The sequence below is a fragment of the Anser cygnoides genome, chromosome 5 (genome assembly GCF_040182565.1).
Source record: "Anser cygnoides isolate HZ-2024a breed goose chromosome 5, Taihu_goose_T2T_genome, whole genome shotgun sequence".
NCBI lineage: Eukaryota > Metazoa > Chordata > Aves > Anseriformes > Anatidae > Anser > Anser cygnoides.
Genome location: NC_089877.1, coordinates 36277008 through 36293542, shown reverse-complemented (window position 1 = coordinate 36293542; position 16535 = coordinate 36277008). Strand labels below are relative to the sequence as shown.

At 45.2% G+C, this 16535-nt stretch overlaps 2 protein-coding genes across 2 annotated transcripts; both read right to left on the bottom strand.

The window, feature by feature from the left end:
* Window positions 1–6930: 6930 nt before the first annotated feature.
* LOC106048303 (olfactory receptor 5M5-like) lies at window positions 6931–8108 on the bottom strand. The gene has a single exon (XM_013200198.3). It carries the CDS (start codon window positions 8048–8050, stop codon window positions 7103–7105), a length of 948 nt encoding a protein of 315 aa, XP_013055652.3. The 5' UTR covers window positions 8051–8108; the 3' UTR covers window positions 6931–7102.
* Window positions 8109–10610: 2502 nt separating this feature from the next.
* On the bottom strand, window positions 10611–13882 carry LOC125180832 (olfactory receptor 5AR1-like). Its single transcript, XM_048053103.2, is given in 3 exon segments — window positions 10611–11461; window positions 11463–12078; window positions 13676–13882. Coding segments are annotated over 3 exon segments (1053 nt in total). The 5' UTR covers window positions 13747–13882; the 3' UTR covers window positions 10611–11095.
* Window positions 13883–16535: the final 2653 nt, after the last annotated feature.

The window sequence follows — 16535 nt, the reverse complement described above, 5'->3', positions numbered from 1 at the left end:
GGGCATTTTTCTTCTAAGTCTGACGTGAACACACAGTTTTCATTATACATGGTCTTCACAACTCCATAGGAAAGGAAGCGCGTGGTTGCACAGTGGGGGCTGGCAACTTAACTTGGACGTACAGCCAAGGCCAAAAGAGCAAGCACATGAGGAGCTGAGCAGGGAAGGGGGAGGAAATAATACAGTCTGCACTGAAAGCACTGGGGTCATCACCTGCTATTACAGTGGCACCTACAGAAAGATGGGATGTCCGTGTGTCTCCCTGTTTTATATCATCTAAACTTCAAAGCAGTCCTCTTCCTGTGTTAGTTTCCTTATGCTATGCCCAGTCTGTTTGATATAAATCAGATATCTTAAACTTCTGGTCCTTTCTTTCACCTATCTCACTACGTTCAAATTCATAAGACAAACAGAAAGGTGCTTATTGCAGCTCCGTGATGCCCCTTAACATCCTACTGGTTCAGACCTGAGGACCTCACCTTGGGCATGACTTCTCCCACAGAGCTCAGATCTTCAGGTCTACGTAGCTCCTTCAGCAACTGGGATGACTTTGTTTGCTCCTCCAGAAGAAATGACCATGGCCACAATTCATCTTCAAACAGATGTTGGGAGTGCTTTTCAGTGATCATTCCTTAAACACTGCACTGAGGATGATTGTTGAATAAGTTTTTAGCGACCAAACGGTATTTATATCAATTTCTGTGACGTTGGAGGCATTCCACTCCATGGAGACTAGAAACTTGACAACAAGCAAAATCCACTCGGAATATAAATTTCTTGATCTGCATGTTCACTAATGAAGCCCACGAATAATTTGTTTTGAATATCTGGATTTAAGCAGATGTCCTCCCTCATCTCCCATACTGAGGAAAGGGAGCAGATGAAAAACAAAACATTTACATCAGCACTTATACATGATTCACCAAAAGAAAAAAAAACAACTTTCTTCCACAGTCACACCTGTTCTCTGTATTCTTTTTTAGTGCCACACTAGCTAGATTTTGGCAGTGCAAACATATTTCTTCTGATCATTTCTACTGCGATGAGCTCCCTGTGTCAGCACCCTCTTGCTCCAACACACACCTCAAATAAACATAGATTTTTGCCTCTTCTGGCTTTACTGTGATCACTTCACTTCTGCTTGTCTACTACCTCAACATGTTTTCTACTACCTTGGAGTTCCAAGCAGCTGCCCATCTAAACAAATAAATAAATAAATAAATAATCCCATCTGCATGATGGCATCTATTGCAGCATTTTCCAGCACGTGTCCAATGTGGTTTCAAAGGTAGGAAAACTACCATTAGCCCAAAATATCATGAAGTCTGACAGATTAGGTCTGTATTACTGTTTTCATTCTCTCTCCTTATTCTGTTCATTAAATCTTAGTCAATCAGAAAATATGTAAAAACACGATCTGTGCTCAAATGTACAACAATACCAAAAATCCTGTAATGAATTTTAATATAAAAGAATGCAGAAAACAGCCTACACGTACACACACCCAAAAAAAAAAAAAAAAAAAAAAAAGCTAATGAGAGTCTGTGTCGCTTCTTTCCCAAAGACACCTGCCAGCTTTTGGACTCCAGCTCCCCGAAATGAGGAAAGACATGGAGGCAAGCTCAGAGCAAGAGGGCTGTGCACTCAGCTGGGGCAGGTCGGACCGCTGGAGGCAGCTGCTCTGCAGGCTTAATGTCAACCCACCAAAATCCAGAACATTTCAGTGCTGATAGGATGATCACTGAATTGTTCAAAGGAAAGAAAGAAATGGCAAGGTGCGAGATGAATCACTGAGTGGCATTAGCATGTGGTGCGTGTGCTAGTGCTAGTCACCACAAACGGTCCCCTTGACGCATGTGGGGTTTCTTACCCCACATCCCATGCAGGACTCTGGGAAAGAATACCAAAGCCAGACTGGAAGCAGAAAGTGGTGGTTTATTTTTCTTTAAATCAACATTTTGTTCTGAGAAATGAAAATCTAATTATGGGGTGGTAGTGTTTTGTTTTTTTTTCTCTTCCAGACTATCTACTGCTACCTCAGCACTTGTGTTTAACTCAGCATTGAGTCTGAGCATGATTTAGCTGAATGTTATGCAGACTTCTTCATCTGACTGTTCTTCATCCTGTCACCGGATTCTCTAGGAAACAATCCATCTTGCTCCAAAATAAACACCCTAAATAGCTTATCTGAATACTTCCTGGAAGTTCACACTTCTCCCCATTGACTACTGACTCCCCATTGACAGACACTGTCTCGGAGGTGGCCATTGACCTATCAAGGGTGTGATGTTAGGTGGGAAGAGCCTTGTCTGCAGTGTCAGACCCTGTGGTCTTTCCTGCAATCATCCCATCACTGAAAGTGAACCCTCTCTGAGGGTGTCAACAGGGATGTCATGCAGACCAGAACAGCAGATGTTTCAAAAGGACCCATCTCTCATCTAATAGCAGGGACTTTGAGCCCTATTAAAACAAAAACATCTCTTTCAACTTCTCTGAGATGCAGAATGTCCCCAGTGCCACCATGAATTATCCTTTCACCCCACGGTGATAGCTTATTTGTGCCCTTCGCCTTTTGTCCTACTCACAGAGACACACTTTCACTAAGGGAATGACAAGAAGAAACAGGCCAGTGGTGGAAGAGAGCATTCTTTAGGGAATCGCAGATGTTCAGGAGCTGCAGGTGGCTCTCTTTGTGCTGTTCCTTCTTGTCTATGTCACCTCCTTGGTGGGAACCTCAGCACAAACACGTTTATCAGGCTCAACTTGGGACTGTGACTCTTCCTCTGCCATCTCTCTCTGCTAGATCTTGGCAAGTCCTCAGCGGTTGCTCCCAAAATGCTGGCAAATTGCTTTTCAGAAAGGAAAGCCATCTCGGTGTTGGGGTGTGCTGCACAGGTCTACTTTTGTGGGGTCTGCATGGTCACTGAGTGTTCCCTGCTGGCTGCACTGGCCTGTGACTGCTACATGGCCATCTGCAACCCTCTGTTCTATGTGGTCACCATGTCATCCATTATGTGTGCAACTTTCCCCCACTCTGACACCATCTCTGTGCTCATCCTCACATCCTGTTCCTCCATCCTGGCCGTCGTCCTGAAATACACGCTCTGCTGAGCAGCAGCACAAAGCCTTCTCCACCTGTGCTGCCTGCCTCACTGCCTCACTCTCTACTATGGTTCCATCTTCTTCATTTATGCCTGACCCAGCTCTGCCTATGTCCTGGGGAGGGACAAGGTGGTCTCTGTGCTTTACAACATGGTGATGCTCGTGCTGAACCCCTTCATCTACACCTTGAGGAACCAGGATGAGAAGGATGCACTGAAGAGACTGGTGAAGAGACAAACAGCTTCTTAACAGAAGAAAAGTAGGGATTACACATACCCAAAGATGTGTATAGCAAGAAGGAAGCATTTCTGTCTTCTCTTGTTTGTGTTTTCATTTTTGCTTTCACAGTTAGTGCAGGATGATGTAATAGAGGAGCATAAGCACTTTAGATCCTGAAGTGCTGGCTGATGGACAGGAGGTGTCACTGTGCAGACAGACTTCCTCTCCTCCCCATATGTAATTTATATCAGTACTACGAAATGGGATCTCATCTGTGGCTAGCCTGGTTGTTTAGATGATGAACTGTACATCAGCTTCTTCAAGCTGGGCTTTATCTGCATTAAATATTCATTACTTACACCCAAATCAGTAGCTCAGTCAGAGCAACTTATAGCATGAATGCTATATGTCTCTGCTCCTGAACAGTCTGTTATTTCCTTCCAATGCTGTATTGCACCTTATAAACATGTTTTTCATAGTCTTAGATTATTTCCCCCTGTGAAATGTTCACATCAGTGTGGATAGCATGGGTTAGATTTGAAGAATTGATGTTAGGAAGTGCAGAGGCATCTGGGAATGAATTCAGTCACCTGAACATAGACTCTAACACCATGGAGATGCCTCCAGTTCTCCCTCTGATCTTTCAGATGCTGTTCCAGTGGTCTGACTCTTTGGAAGGCTATATGGCATATATTTCAGGCATGTGCCAGTGTCTTTTGCACCTAAGGGAAGAGAAAGTCGTGCAAGATTTCTACATGAGGGCAACCAAACCCTGGCCTGGCCTGGGGAGTTTCACAGCATCATGCTCCTTTGCTGCAACACACATTTCCAGCATCACTTGATCACTTGTAGGAAGACAAACAAGAAAGATGAAGTTGTTTCCAAGTTATTAAAGTAGTTTATTTTCCTTTATAAAGTTTTAGTCCAACAGAAAGGAAAAAGAAAGAAGAAAAAAAGCTTATTCTTATTATAAAGACTCGGGGGGGGGGGGGGGGGGGGGGGGGGTACGAGGATCAAAGCAGATTCATCTTCTTCCAGTGTAGAAAAATAGCAATTAAGTCAGTGTTCCTTCTCCCTCTCCATGATCAATAAGTCTATATTTCCATCAGTTCTTGTTCAGGCAAATTGTGCAGTTTAGAGGTGACCTCCCCCATTACTTCCCCCACCACACTTTCGTTTGCATCACAGGCTGGGGGTCAGGCTGTAGAGCTAGGTTCCTCTTGGATGAAGCAAAACTGAAAATGGCTTCTAAAGAACTTCATCTTCCAGTGGGTGTTCATATGCTGTGACCAGAACAAATTTAATACAAAGAAAACTGTCCTGAAATACGTATGCCATAGGTAGCAGGTCCTTGGCACTGGCCCTTCCAGACCTGCTCCTGTTGCACCACAACTGTCTTAACCACCTGTCTTAAGATGTGATAAAACATCCTCTATTCCCCCATACTTTAGAGGAATCTTGGCTAATTATCTCATATTTAGACAATGGATTTTTAGATGTTGTGAGCCAGGTGAATCCAATCTTGTGCTTATTCTCCAATCCCAGCTTCTTAATGGGAGGAAACATACTTGTGAAATCAGACCAAGGGTGGAGAATGTACGTTGAGTACTTCAACTTGCCTCACAGTCTAAGAAATAATAAAGACACAAGAAAATTGATCCTAAGACAAGTGACACCAATAAATTCAAGGTCTGAGGAGTCCTTGAAGAGGTCCTCAGGTGAGCAAAAGTATGAGGACCTTCCCCAGCTCCCTCCGTCAGAGCCTGGGTACCACCCAGCTCTGCAGCCCTACTGCCATGCCCAACAGGGTTTTAGGATCAAGGCTGGGGTCACCACTTGGCCTGTGCTTTCCTGCCCAGGGCCACTTCCAACTTTCACCACACTTAAGAGGATTTTGAAATTATTACTCAGTTTTGGTGTTTTGTTTGGTGTTGTTTTTTGACATGGATCAAAAGCAGGCAGGGACAAGTAGTCCAATTAGTGAGTACCAACGGAAGCTTGGCCTACAGAAAACCCTTCCAGCAGACCTTGGGCTCTGGGCTCTTGTCACACAGGTGGTTAAGACTATTTCCATCACAAGTGATGCTGCCCTCCTTCCCAGAGCAAGAAGTGCTCTTTGGAGACCAACCACCCTTCAAGGAGCCTTTGGCTTAACAAGTCCTTCTGGGGCTTACAAAGAAAGTTTCCTAATCACCCTGAAAGCTTCTCAGAGGGCTTGTAGTCAACTTCACTTATTCTTCTTAACAAGGCATGAGAGACTAATTAGCAGGCACTAACAAGAAAGAAACTTTATTCCTTATTAATGGCAAAGAGCAACACTACATCTACTTTGTCAGAGTTAGTGCGGGCCCCAAAACAAAGAGCTGGAGGTCAGTGTGTTGGTATGTGACACATTAAGGGCAATTGTCTGGGCCTGGCTGGCTGCAGATGGATGTTCCTCCAAGCTCCCCTGGTTAAAGCTCCTGCCCCTCATCCCTGAGGTCAACTCCCCACTTCTAGGCTGAGGTTTTCTTTCCTTGGTGGGATCATGCAGTGACCCAGCAGCATGCTCACCTCCTCATTGAGCATTGTGCATGGTGGGAGCACTAGTTATGGTGCAAGCTTCTGCCACGCTGGTCTTGGGTCTGCTTGGGATCACTTCTGCATTTTTCTACCACATTTGTTCCTATTCAGTACTCTTTCCTCTCCTATTGGTCTAATGGGTTAGCTTAACTGTAATTACTAAAGCGTGTTAGTCATCCTAATGTATCTTATGATTTCTTTTAGAGGGAAAATTACACAATTGTACAACACCAAGCTAAAGCAGTTAGCAATCATACAATAAAAATAAGCTCAAAGTGCCAGGATAGGGAGCAGGCACCTTCATCATTGTGCGCAGGAGATGGCAGATGATAGTTGTCTGACCCTTGAGCAGGTTGCAGGCACTGCAGAAGTTTCTGAGAAAAATTTGCAAACACAGCTACAATCAAAATAAGTCCTTGTTGCAGCAAAATGTTGTTATAAAGCCCAGTGTCTACTGCTAGTACTGGTGACGCTAAATTATCTGGGCCACAGGGCTTCCGCAAAGCAGTGGTGGCAGGAGGGAGGAAACAGGGCTTTGTAGAAAGTTTCTGAGAAGACAGTGCCTAACTCAACAGCACAGGCCAAGTTCCTCCTGCAGCCCATGTCAGGAGGTAGGCAGTAAATGCCTCAGTGGCTGGATCACCTGTAGGCATGCTTTTTTTTTTTTCCCCAGCTAAAGATTAGAAAGGTAACCTGGGAAGCACTTTATGAGATGGGACAAAGCTCTACTCCTGTGTCATACAGTCAGTGGGAACTGAATCTTGGTCTGCTGGCTAGAGGACCATGTTTCATAGTCAACCAGCTGTAGCACTTAGGTGTGTTCAACAGAAATGTGCCTGTTCTTTAGCATGAAAAGATCTCGTCATCACTTTCATGCTGAAACCAACAGCTGTTACTTCTTCTTGCTGCTCAAGACAACAGTGGTAATGCATTCTCAAACCACAAAGGGTCAGAAGGGCTTCAGTTCCTGAAGTTGTTGTCAGACAGAATAAGTATTTAATGCATCCCTGACTGAGTAAGGTCAATAAATGGCCTAATCCAAGAGCAGCCCATGAGCAGGCATTTAGGAACAAGGTAGAGATTTACCAGTACTTTTGTCCCCTTGCTCATCAGTAGCTTACTGGAGAGCACTGCTTCTTCCATTACCAGCACTGCAGAAATGGAGAGGTATAGACAGTTCTGAGAAGATCTCTCAATTCCTCTGACTCACCAGGAAAAACTATCTGTCAGAGGAACGCTTCCTCTCCATCACCCTCCCCAGTGCATCCTTCACCTCCTTGTTCCTCAGGCTGTAGATGAGGGGGTTCAGCATGGGGGTGACCACCGTGTAGAACACAGAGGCCACCTTGTCCAGGTCCTGGGAATGCCTGGAGCTGGGCCGTGAGTACATGGATGCAGCAGATCCGTAGAAGAGGGTCACAGCAGCCAGGTGGGATGCACACGTGGAGAAGGCTTTGCGTTTACCAGCAGCAGAGGGCATCCTGAGGACAGTGGCCAGAATGTAGGTGTAGGAGATGAGGATGGTCAAATTGGTGACAAACAGGTTGAAGCCCACCACGACGAACATCACGACTTCGTTGATGGTGGGGTCTGTGCAAGAGATGGCATAAAGTGGGGGCCCCTCGCAGTAGAAGTGATTGATGACGTTGGGGCCGCAGAAGGACAGCCGAAGTGCCACCCCTGTGTGGATGGTGGCATTCAGAACCCCAGCAAGGTACGACCCAGCGACCAGCCGCGCACAAACCCTGCTGGACATGGAGATCACGTAGAGCAGAGGGCTGCAGATGGCCACATAGCGGTCATAGGCCATCACAGCCAAGAGGTAGCACTCAGTGGTGGCAAAGACAGCATAGAAATAAAATTGTGCAAGGCACACAGAGTGAGAAATGACCTTCCTTGATGCCAGGAAGTCTGAGAGCAATCTGGGGGTGATAGAGGAGGAATAGCAGATGTCAAGGAAGGACAAGCTGCTCAGGAAGAAGTACATGGGGGTGTGAAGTTGGGAGTCCAGCCTGATCAACACAATCATAGCCAGATTGCCTAGCAAAGTGACCACGTAGATCACCAAGAACACCATAAAGAGGACAGCCTGGACATCCCTCTTCTCTGAGAATCCCGAGAGCACAAATTCAGCATTGGGGGTGTGATTTCCCCTGGCCGACATCATAACAGTCACTGTAGGAAAGCAGAGATGCAAAGAAACACAAAGTCAGCATACTCCTTCCTTCCACCCCCCTTAGATAAATGTTAGAGGTGTGTCTTTTTATCAGGGAACATAAGGTGTGGAGGCAGCAACCATAGAATTGTACATGAATATGTAGAACATATTCAATGTGTGTCTCAAAATACATTTTAAAGTAAACAAGGTGCATGTTGGAATGCATTTCTAATGGTTTTATTCTGGTCTTAATTTGGTTTGATAAAGTCATTTCACAAATAGGAAAGTTTATTCTATTTTCTGAAGATTTTGAGAAGTTTATAACTAAGGTCCAATGAGATAGCCCCAGCAATTTATTCTGACATTAGAAATTCAAGTCTGATTTTTTTATACTTCAATTTTATTTTATTTTATTTGGTCTCAGAAGAGGAAAAACATTGGTGAGAGATGGAAACGTTTTTAGAGACTATATTTTAGGAAAGCCAGAATATGTCACAATAAAATTCTCATTTCTTCCCTTCCTTCCTGTGAAGAAGGTGGGAGCAACTCTGGAATTGTTTGAAACAGGATATTTAGTGTAAATATCAACACACATGCACTTTTAAATAGACCATTTCTATCATTCTTGTGACGCCACTAAATTGAGAAAGGTAAGGGAAAGAGGTCTTAAAAATCACTAAGAGTGGAAACCCCAGCAATGCTACAGTGCCATTGCTAAGTGGGGGCAGTAAGCTTCTGATAATGCAGTTTAAAAAAAAAAATAATAACACCTCTTCCCAAAAGAGAAGTTAGAACTGGTTGCAGTTACACAAGACATCAAACTATACCCTTGCAAAGGACCCTTCAGCATGTGGAAAACTCAATGCACACGCCCTTATCTGACCCATACACGCATCTCTTAAATCTGGACTTAATGAGACCAGGACTTCACAGGTTGTTATTATTCCTTTCCAGGAATTCAAAACCAGCTACAGAAGCTTTCACACCACCCTAAAGCAATCAGGTTTTCCCTACAACCCAGGCGGTGCTGCTACACAGTGAGCTTCGGGCACAGTAATGAGTAGAATCTCGCCAGGCTGTGCAGCTCCAGCGCCCTCAGCTCAGAAAAGCAGCTTCTGGATTCCTCAGTTTCACCTGAGAGATCCCGACCTTGGGCGAGTGTTTTGTGTGCCTCAGTCTGCCCTTCCTAACAGCTCAGCGCTTTCAGGCTGATGCTGGGAGATGCTCTTAACTCACCTGTTTGCTCACACCTCAGAACCCTTTTCAGTTTACGGGAGACAGAGAGGCGAGACTGGTTGTCTTCTAGACTCAAACTTAGTGTGAGAAACAAGCCCCACTTTCTCCCTGTGTTCGTGCTAAATGCAAGAATGATTTGTCAGCCATAAAGGGCATCAACCCTTGACCAAGAAAAGCTGCTGTTTATATGATTCTTCCATTAAAAAGTTTTGTCAAACACCCCCCTTCCCTCCCAGCAGGTTGTGTCATGCAGGAAATATCTCTTGGGAGTTGATGACTTTGTAAACAGCTCCTTACAGAGGAGACATGCACTGATAAGTAAACACAATTAGCTTCAGCACGTTAACTGCAAGCCTGAGAGGTTTTCCTACTTCTTTTTATGTGTGATTTGTGTCTTGAAAGCATGGAGAATTTAAAAGAATTGATGTAAAACAGATATTCAAGGATTAGGCAATAGCTCAGCATTTGGAGAAGTGTCACAAACACTAGCTGGGGCACAGGGGAAGGAGAAGGGGAGGAAAACCATTCAAGAACTCTTCTGCCACAGTTTGTTTTAACGTTATATAGGATATCCTGTTACTAAAAACCCAGAGAGCTGGACCCAGGCATAGAGTCACAGCTGGATTTATGGGGAGAAGTTTGCCTTTAACTGATTTTAAAGAACAGAATGCTAATAGTATTTGCCATTAGGTCTTCTAGGAAGTATTTCATATCATCCATGGAAAACTTCTTCAGGAAGTTAATATCTGATCTTCATGATCTTTGTGTTAAAGCAAAAGCATGGCGCTGATACTGTTTATCTTCATCCATTTTGCTTTTTGTCCCAGAAAATCCCTTGCATGTTGAGCAACATGTACAGCTGAATTATAAATCATTGACTAAAAGCTAGTTTCTCTTTCTCCCTTTGAGGGCATTTTTGAAGGACTCCAGAACATCAGCATGAGGATCTGATGCTTTCCCTTGTGCTTAAATATACCCTTCAGAATAGCCTGAATGTGATTGCTCTGGACAAAATCTGCATTTACCATGGCTAAATGTCAGCCCATCGTCCTCAGCTGCCAAGCAGCAAGTGGAAAAAACATATTTTCCAGAAAAATTCATCTCGCCATGATGGGGATTTTAAAAATAGATCAGATGAATCAAGGTCCCCAGATGCATAGTCGTCTCTGAAAGGGGAACCAGTGGTGACTAACCCAGATATGAAAGCCTACAATTAGAATTGATGACTACTGGACTGAGATGACTCAAACCCCGTCTCTGAAACCAGGAAACAGAAATAATTATTAGGCTGCAGCTGGGATGGAAAATAATCTCTGCCTGGACTATCCTTGGACAAGCCAAACAAAATAATAAATCAGGTACATTATACTAATGCAAAATACTAAAGTAGTAGGCAACTACTTAGAAAAAATTAAACCAAAGTGATGAAAAGCATTGATGTATTTTTTATTTAGCTTGTCTCCTTCTGTTCTCAGCCACCTCTTTTAGCCGACAGAATTTAAATGCTATTGTGACTTAGCATAAATCCTCCTCAGCAAAAAGTATTGGATGTGCAGGTTCTAGCAGTGCTTATAAATTCATTTCCTTTAAAAGAGTCACAAACAATAGAAGTGTTTCTAGGGCTGTTTTTCTTCATTCTATCAGATATCATAATTATGGGTAATTCCTTCTTCACGGGACCCCATCATGGGGTTCAGTTGCAATTCACGCAGTGTTCAGCACAAGGCAGAAGGAGGTCTTCTGAATAGATGTGCAGGAATGTGCAGTGCCCTCATTACATCAGGTGTCTGACTTATTTATTCTGCTGCCTCAGCTCTGTCAGGTGACAGCTGTTTGAGTTTGGCTGGGGGGAGACCGGTGGCGATACACGCAGGAGAGGAACGTCCTCGCAGCTCTTCTGAGGGCAATCTTCACCTTCACATTCCTCAGGCTGTAGATGAAAGGGTTGAGCATGGGAATCACCATGGTGTAGAAAACCGAGGCTGTTTTCCTTTCCTCTTCTGCATGACTGGAGAGGGGGTGGAGGTACAGGAAAGCTGCAGAGCCATAGAAGAGGGCAACGGCCAACAGATGGGAAGTGCAGGTGGAGCAGGCCTTGCGCCTGCCCTCCACAGAGCGGGTGCTCCAGACGGCGAGCAGGATGAAGGTGTAGGAGGTGAGGATGGCCAGGGCTGTGGTGGTGACACGACACGGCACACGAGACCATCACTACCTCGTTGAACCGGGTTTCAGAACATGAGAGCAGCAGGAGTGGTGGGATTTCACAGTAGAAGTGATTGACAACATTTGGGCCACAGAAGGACAATCGGAGGAGACCAGCGGTGTGCACCAAGGCGCTCAGGCCGCCGGCAGTGTAGGAGCCCACCACCAGCCGGACACGGACCCTGTGGGACATGACAACCACGTAGTGCAGAGGCTGACAGATGGCCACGTAGCGGTCATATGCCATGATGGCCAGAAAGATGGCTTCCGTGGTGATGAAGACCGCATAGAAGAAAAACTGTGTGACGCAGCCGTTGAAAGAAATGACATTCCTACCGGTGAGGAGGCCCGACAGGAGCTTTGGAGTTACGGATGAAGAATAGCAGATGTCCAGGAAGGAGAGGTGGCTGAGGAAGAAGTACATAGAGGTGTGAAGCTGCGGGTCGGTCCTGATGAGGATGATCATTCCCAGGTTCCCCACCAGAGTGGTGATGTAGATGAGTAAGAAAACCATGAAGAGCAGCTCCTGCAGGTGGGTGAAGCCCAAGAGGACAAACTCTGTCACACCCGAGTGGTTTCTCCCAGTCATGCTCCTGGTTCTGGCACAGGGGATATGGAGAGAAACACAGAGGAGAGGTGAAATCATTTCTCTAGCTTGCAGGACTACACAGTGCCTGAGGCTAAAGCAGGATTTGGTGTTTCCTGGGTGAACAGACATGCTTATATGGAGAAACAATGACAGCTACCCTCAATGGGCAGACTGATGATCAAAACCAAAGCAGTAGCCAGCAGGTCACAATATGAAAAAAAAAAAAATCTTAAAGCTGGAGCCTGTGCCCTGGCCAGCACACTGGAAAGAACTGATCTTGGAAAAGATCTTGCCAATGACCTCTTCTCATGAACAATCCAGATTCTTTCCAATGGGTATGGAAATATGATTTATTTTCCCTTAGGGAAAGTTTCTTATTTATGGAGAAATAAATACACCTTAATTTGCCACTTTAATTAAATAGATTAGAGACCATGTTAGAGTGATTTTCTGACTCTCTAGTGATATGTTTGGAACAATTATAGTGAGACTAGCATACCTCTTTGCAATTCTATGTATTTATAGCTTCAAGAGAAAACCTTTCGCTTCTAATTGGAATTATAAACAAATTGCATAAATGTGAACATCTCAAAGTGTATCTCTCAAAAGGTCAGTGACTAGGGCTAAATCATTGGCTCCCCTTGGTTGCAGCTGTAGATTCATAAATGTATTGGGTAGCCAGCAGGAACAAAGATGCTCTATTGCATATACACACATATATACATTAAAAGAAACAAAAAAACCAACAACAACAACAACAAAAACACGTAGTTTTTCACACAGGGTGGAGAATCCATCCTTTCCCTCGTTTGCCTGTTCTTACATATCATCTTTTTCCAACCTAAATGATTCTATTTTTCTATGATTCTTGTGCCCCTTGAGTCTACTAATATAAGGAATTTTTATCCAACATTTGAATTCAGAATTAGGATTAGAGTTCAGACACCCTTGGGTATGGGATTTTTCCTTCAGAAGGGACCTTAATGTCGCACTACATTGCTTGGTGGCAGGGTTCCTGCTTCTGCAGGGCAGTGGGCACACCGCTTAAGAAAACTCTGTTTTCCAGGATTCCCTTTTTTTTTTGGATCTTTTTCGCAAGTGGTCTCACTCGCACTGGTCTCAGCTTTCTGTTCCCAACCTAGTGAACACAAACACAGCTCTTCATGTTCACTCCTGCCCATAGCTGCCTTTTGGAGCTCAGGGTTAGGTTTCCCTTCTCTGCACGAGGAATCGGGGCTTGCTGTGAGCTGCTCGCTGTGATCTTCTAAATACCGTCTGCGCTCTGCTCCTTCTGGGCTCGCTCAGACTGCACTCATCCAATGGTACTGTGTAGAGGTGCTACTGAACATGTATTGTCCTCTTTCTCCCTTTCTTTCTTCATCTCTTTGTTGCATTTTGGTTTTTTTAATCACATTAATTTGCCTTGATATGCTGGAGCTTCTGCAGTTCTCTTCTATTGCCATGAAACCACGCGCAGACAAGACCTCACCAGCTGGGTGATGACAGAGGATCCTGCAGAGAATGTACAAAGCTTTCGAATGGCTGCCAGAGACGTTCAGCCTCATGTCATCCAGCACAAACCTGCCTCAAAATTCACAAAAATTCACCTTTTCTGGTCCACAGCATCTTGTGTTATTCTCAGGAATGCCCTCACTGCTCCTTGGGCTGAAGGTGCCATACAAGCTCCATTGGTCTGCCTGACACCAGAACAGTGTCCCCATCACAGTCCTCGCATGCCTGGGAGATTTAAGCCTTATCCCACACCCACAGGACAAATTACCTAATTACCAAAATTACCATCGCAACACCTGAAAAACAACGAGCTTTCCCCAAAGAGCCTGGGTTAAACACAGAGATTTTTCTCTGGGGTTTATGTTTTAGGGATGGGACTCCCAAAGCACATCAGAAATGATGTGGGGCCCAAGCAACTCAACTTACACACACAGTTTTGTTGTGAGGAATGAAGCACAAAGCAGTGTGGTTTTGCTGAAGATTTAAATTTGAGAAATTTTGTTTTTCTCCCACATTCCTGGAAAATAACATTTGATAACTCTAAATAATAGATTAATTTGAGGAAATCGTTGTTTTATCTTGCAGTGGTCAGATTAATTTTCTTTTGTACTAGATATCTGCCTATGGCAGTTGTGGATATATTAAAGAAAAAGTTGGTTGAAATACAGGTATCAATTTGTTGTGATTTACTGTTTTTCAAGACAACATGTCATTTTCTATTTCTGCTTTAATACATTCTTGCACCATCGCTTCCCTTCGCAGAGCCTCCAAGCTGCTCTTCAAGCAGCTTTCACATGGATGCAGCACTCTGCAGGGTTGTCTATGGGCAGGAGATGCGTCACCCCTGCACTGTTCGAAACTCCTATTTCACATTGCACAGCGTAAAGGGTGTTGGGTGGTGCACTTGAACTCAGGTAACTCTCCTCTGAACATCTGCAGCAAGGTGCAGGAATCCCAGTCAGCATAGTTTTTTATCTTTCTGCTGGCCACACGCCTTGGCATTCAGTGCCACTGTGTAAGACGCCTTAAAGGTTGCCAAATATCTAATGTCTCACCCCAAAGGGACCAGAAATTGCCCTGTAGTTGTGAGGACTCAGCTTCTCATCCCAAGAACAGACCTGTGTGACTGCCGAGCCCATCTCAGCTGTTTCCCATCCATGTTTCCTCCCAAGCCCATTGTGGTGGGAAATCGCGCCATGGTAACTGAGTTCACTCTTGCAGGGTTCACTGACAGCCCCAGCCTGCAGGTGGTCATCTTCATGGTGTTCCCCATGATATATGTTGCCAACCTAACAGGAAATCTTGGGATGATCCTCTTAATAAACCTCGACCCCAGGCTTCACACCCCCATGTACTTCTCCCTAAACCACCCGTCTCTCCCAGAGGTCATCTACTCATCCTACATCACCCCAAGGCTGCTCCTCAGCCTCCTGGCAGGGAGAAGAGCCACTTCCAACGTGGGGTGCCTGGTCTAGCTTTGTGCCCACGTGTCCTCCTGGCTGCCATGGTGTACAACTGCTACGTGGCCATCTGAGTCCTATGGGGCACAACACCTCCACCCGCACGTCCCACCTCCAGGAGATCGAGCAGCCTGGACCAAACAGCATCTGTGTTCTCTGGCGTGGTGACCCCCATTCTGAGCCCCCTCATCCACGGCATGCAAAGGAGGAAGGCACTGAGACACGAGCTTAGCTTGTAGATGAGCAATGCCAAGTCAGGTTTTCCATGGAGCGAGATGGGAAGAAGGGAAAGCCACAGCAGTGGTTTGGGGGGATCGGTGCTAGAGCAAGTGGGAGGCACCCACCCAAAATGTGGGTGAGCCCCATGCTGAGGTGTGCTTTCAGTTTTGGAGGGATAGAAATGAAAGCTGAAGTACAGGATGAAAAAGGAGAAGAAAAACATAGCTTTATTTGCTTCTCTCTGATTTATGACCTCCAGCAAATTTGAAGGGAAATTCATTTTCTTTGTAAACGACTGGTTTTCCTGGCTGATGGACATCATCAGACCGCAGAGAATTCCAAGCACTCCCATCAGGGATGCTTTACAGCAGTTCAGCCAGAAGCTGTTGCACAAAGAGGGGCAAATACTCACTGAAAAAGGCTGGTTGTCACCTACATCCCATGCTGCATCCCACACACACTTTTGACTTGTTTTGTGGTATCTCTTGGTCCTGTTCCTCTGGCTGCCACTCAGGGGGCTCATCGTGTAAGACAGCGCAATGCAGAGCTCCGGCACCCACTTACCAGGAATGGGCCAAGCAGGGATTTAATTACTAAAGCACAAGAGAGACCGGCCTCCATCAGAAAGGTGCCCTGGGCTTTGAAGGCTTTGGGACCACCCTCCCTGGACGGAGTCCCCCAAAAGCCAGGCGCAATGCAGTGCTGGGAGATGAGCACAGCCAGCCACTCAGGGTGGGGGAATGGACCACCCTAGAAGGAAAACTTTAGCACACTTTTATTGATAGAGAGTGTATTGACAATTTTTTGTAATTAAACAGTGTATGCATTTAAATAAACTTCATGCGAACAGTGTTCTAGTTCTCACTGTCATTTCCTCAGATCACGTTCAGTTGTCTCAGCAGGCGTGAGCACACCTCTCACTGGAGGAGAAACTGCCCCAGACTGCGGTGCCCTGCTCGGTCTTGGCTTCATTCCCATCCCCGAGGGCACTTTTAAAAATGGGAGTGACAAGAGAGCCAAGCCTTGCTTGCATTGCAATCTCCTTGCTGCCTCTTCCCTCCCAGATGTCCTCTTCCTAACTCATCATTGCTTCTTACCCTGCTGTGGCTATCAGCACCCTACAGCAAGGTCCCCAAACTCTCTCTTTCAGAAATGGTCATTCCAGGACGTCGGCACTTGGTTGTTTCACATCCCAGTAGGTGTTTACCTGGTCTCTAATTATCCATAAATTTTCTGGACCGTTTGTGGTGAGCATGTAACACAGAAACCAAAATGA

Bases quoted from the DNA above. Each gene is read 5' to 3' on its own strand.
- LOC106048303 (XM_013200198.3), bottom strand. From the start codon at position 8,050: ATGATGTCGGCCAGGGGAAATCACACCCCCAATGCTGAATTTGTGCTC.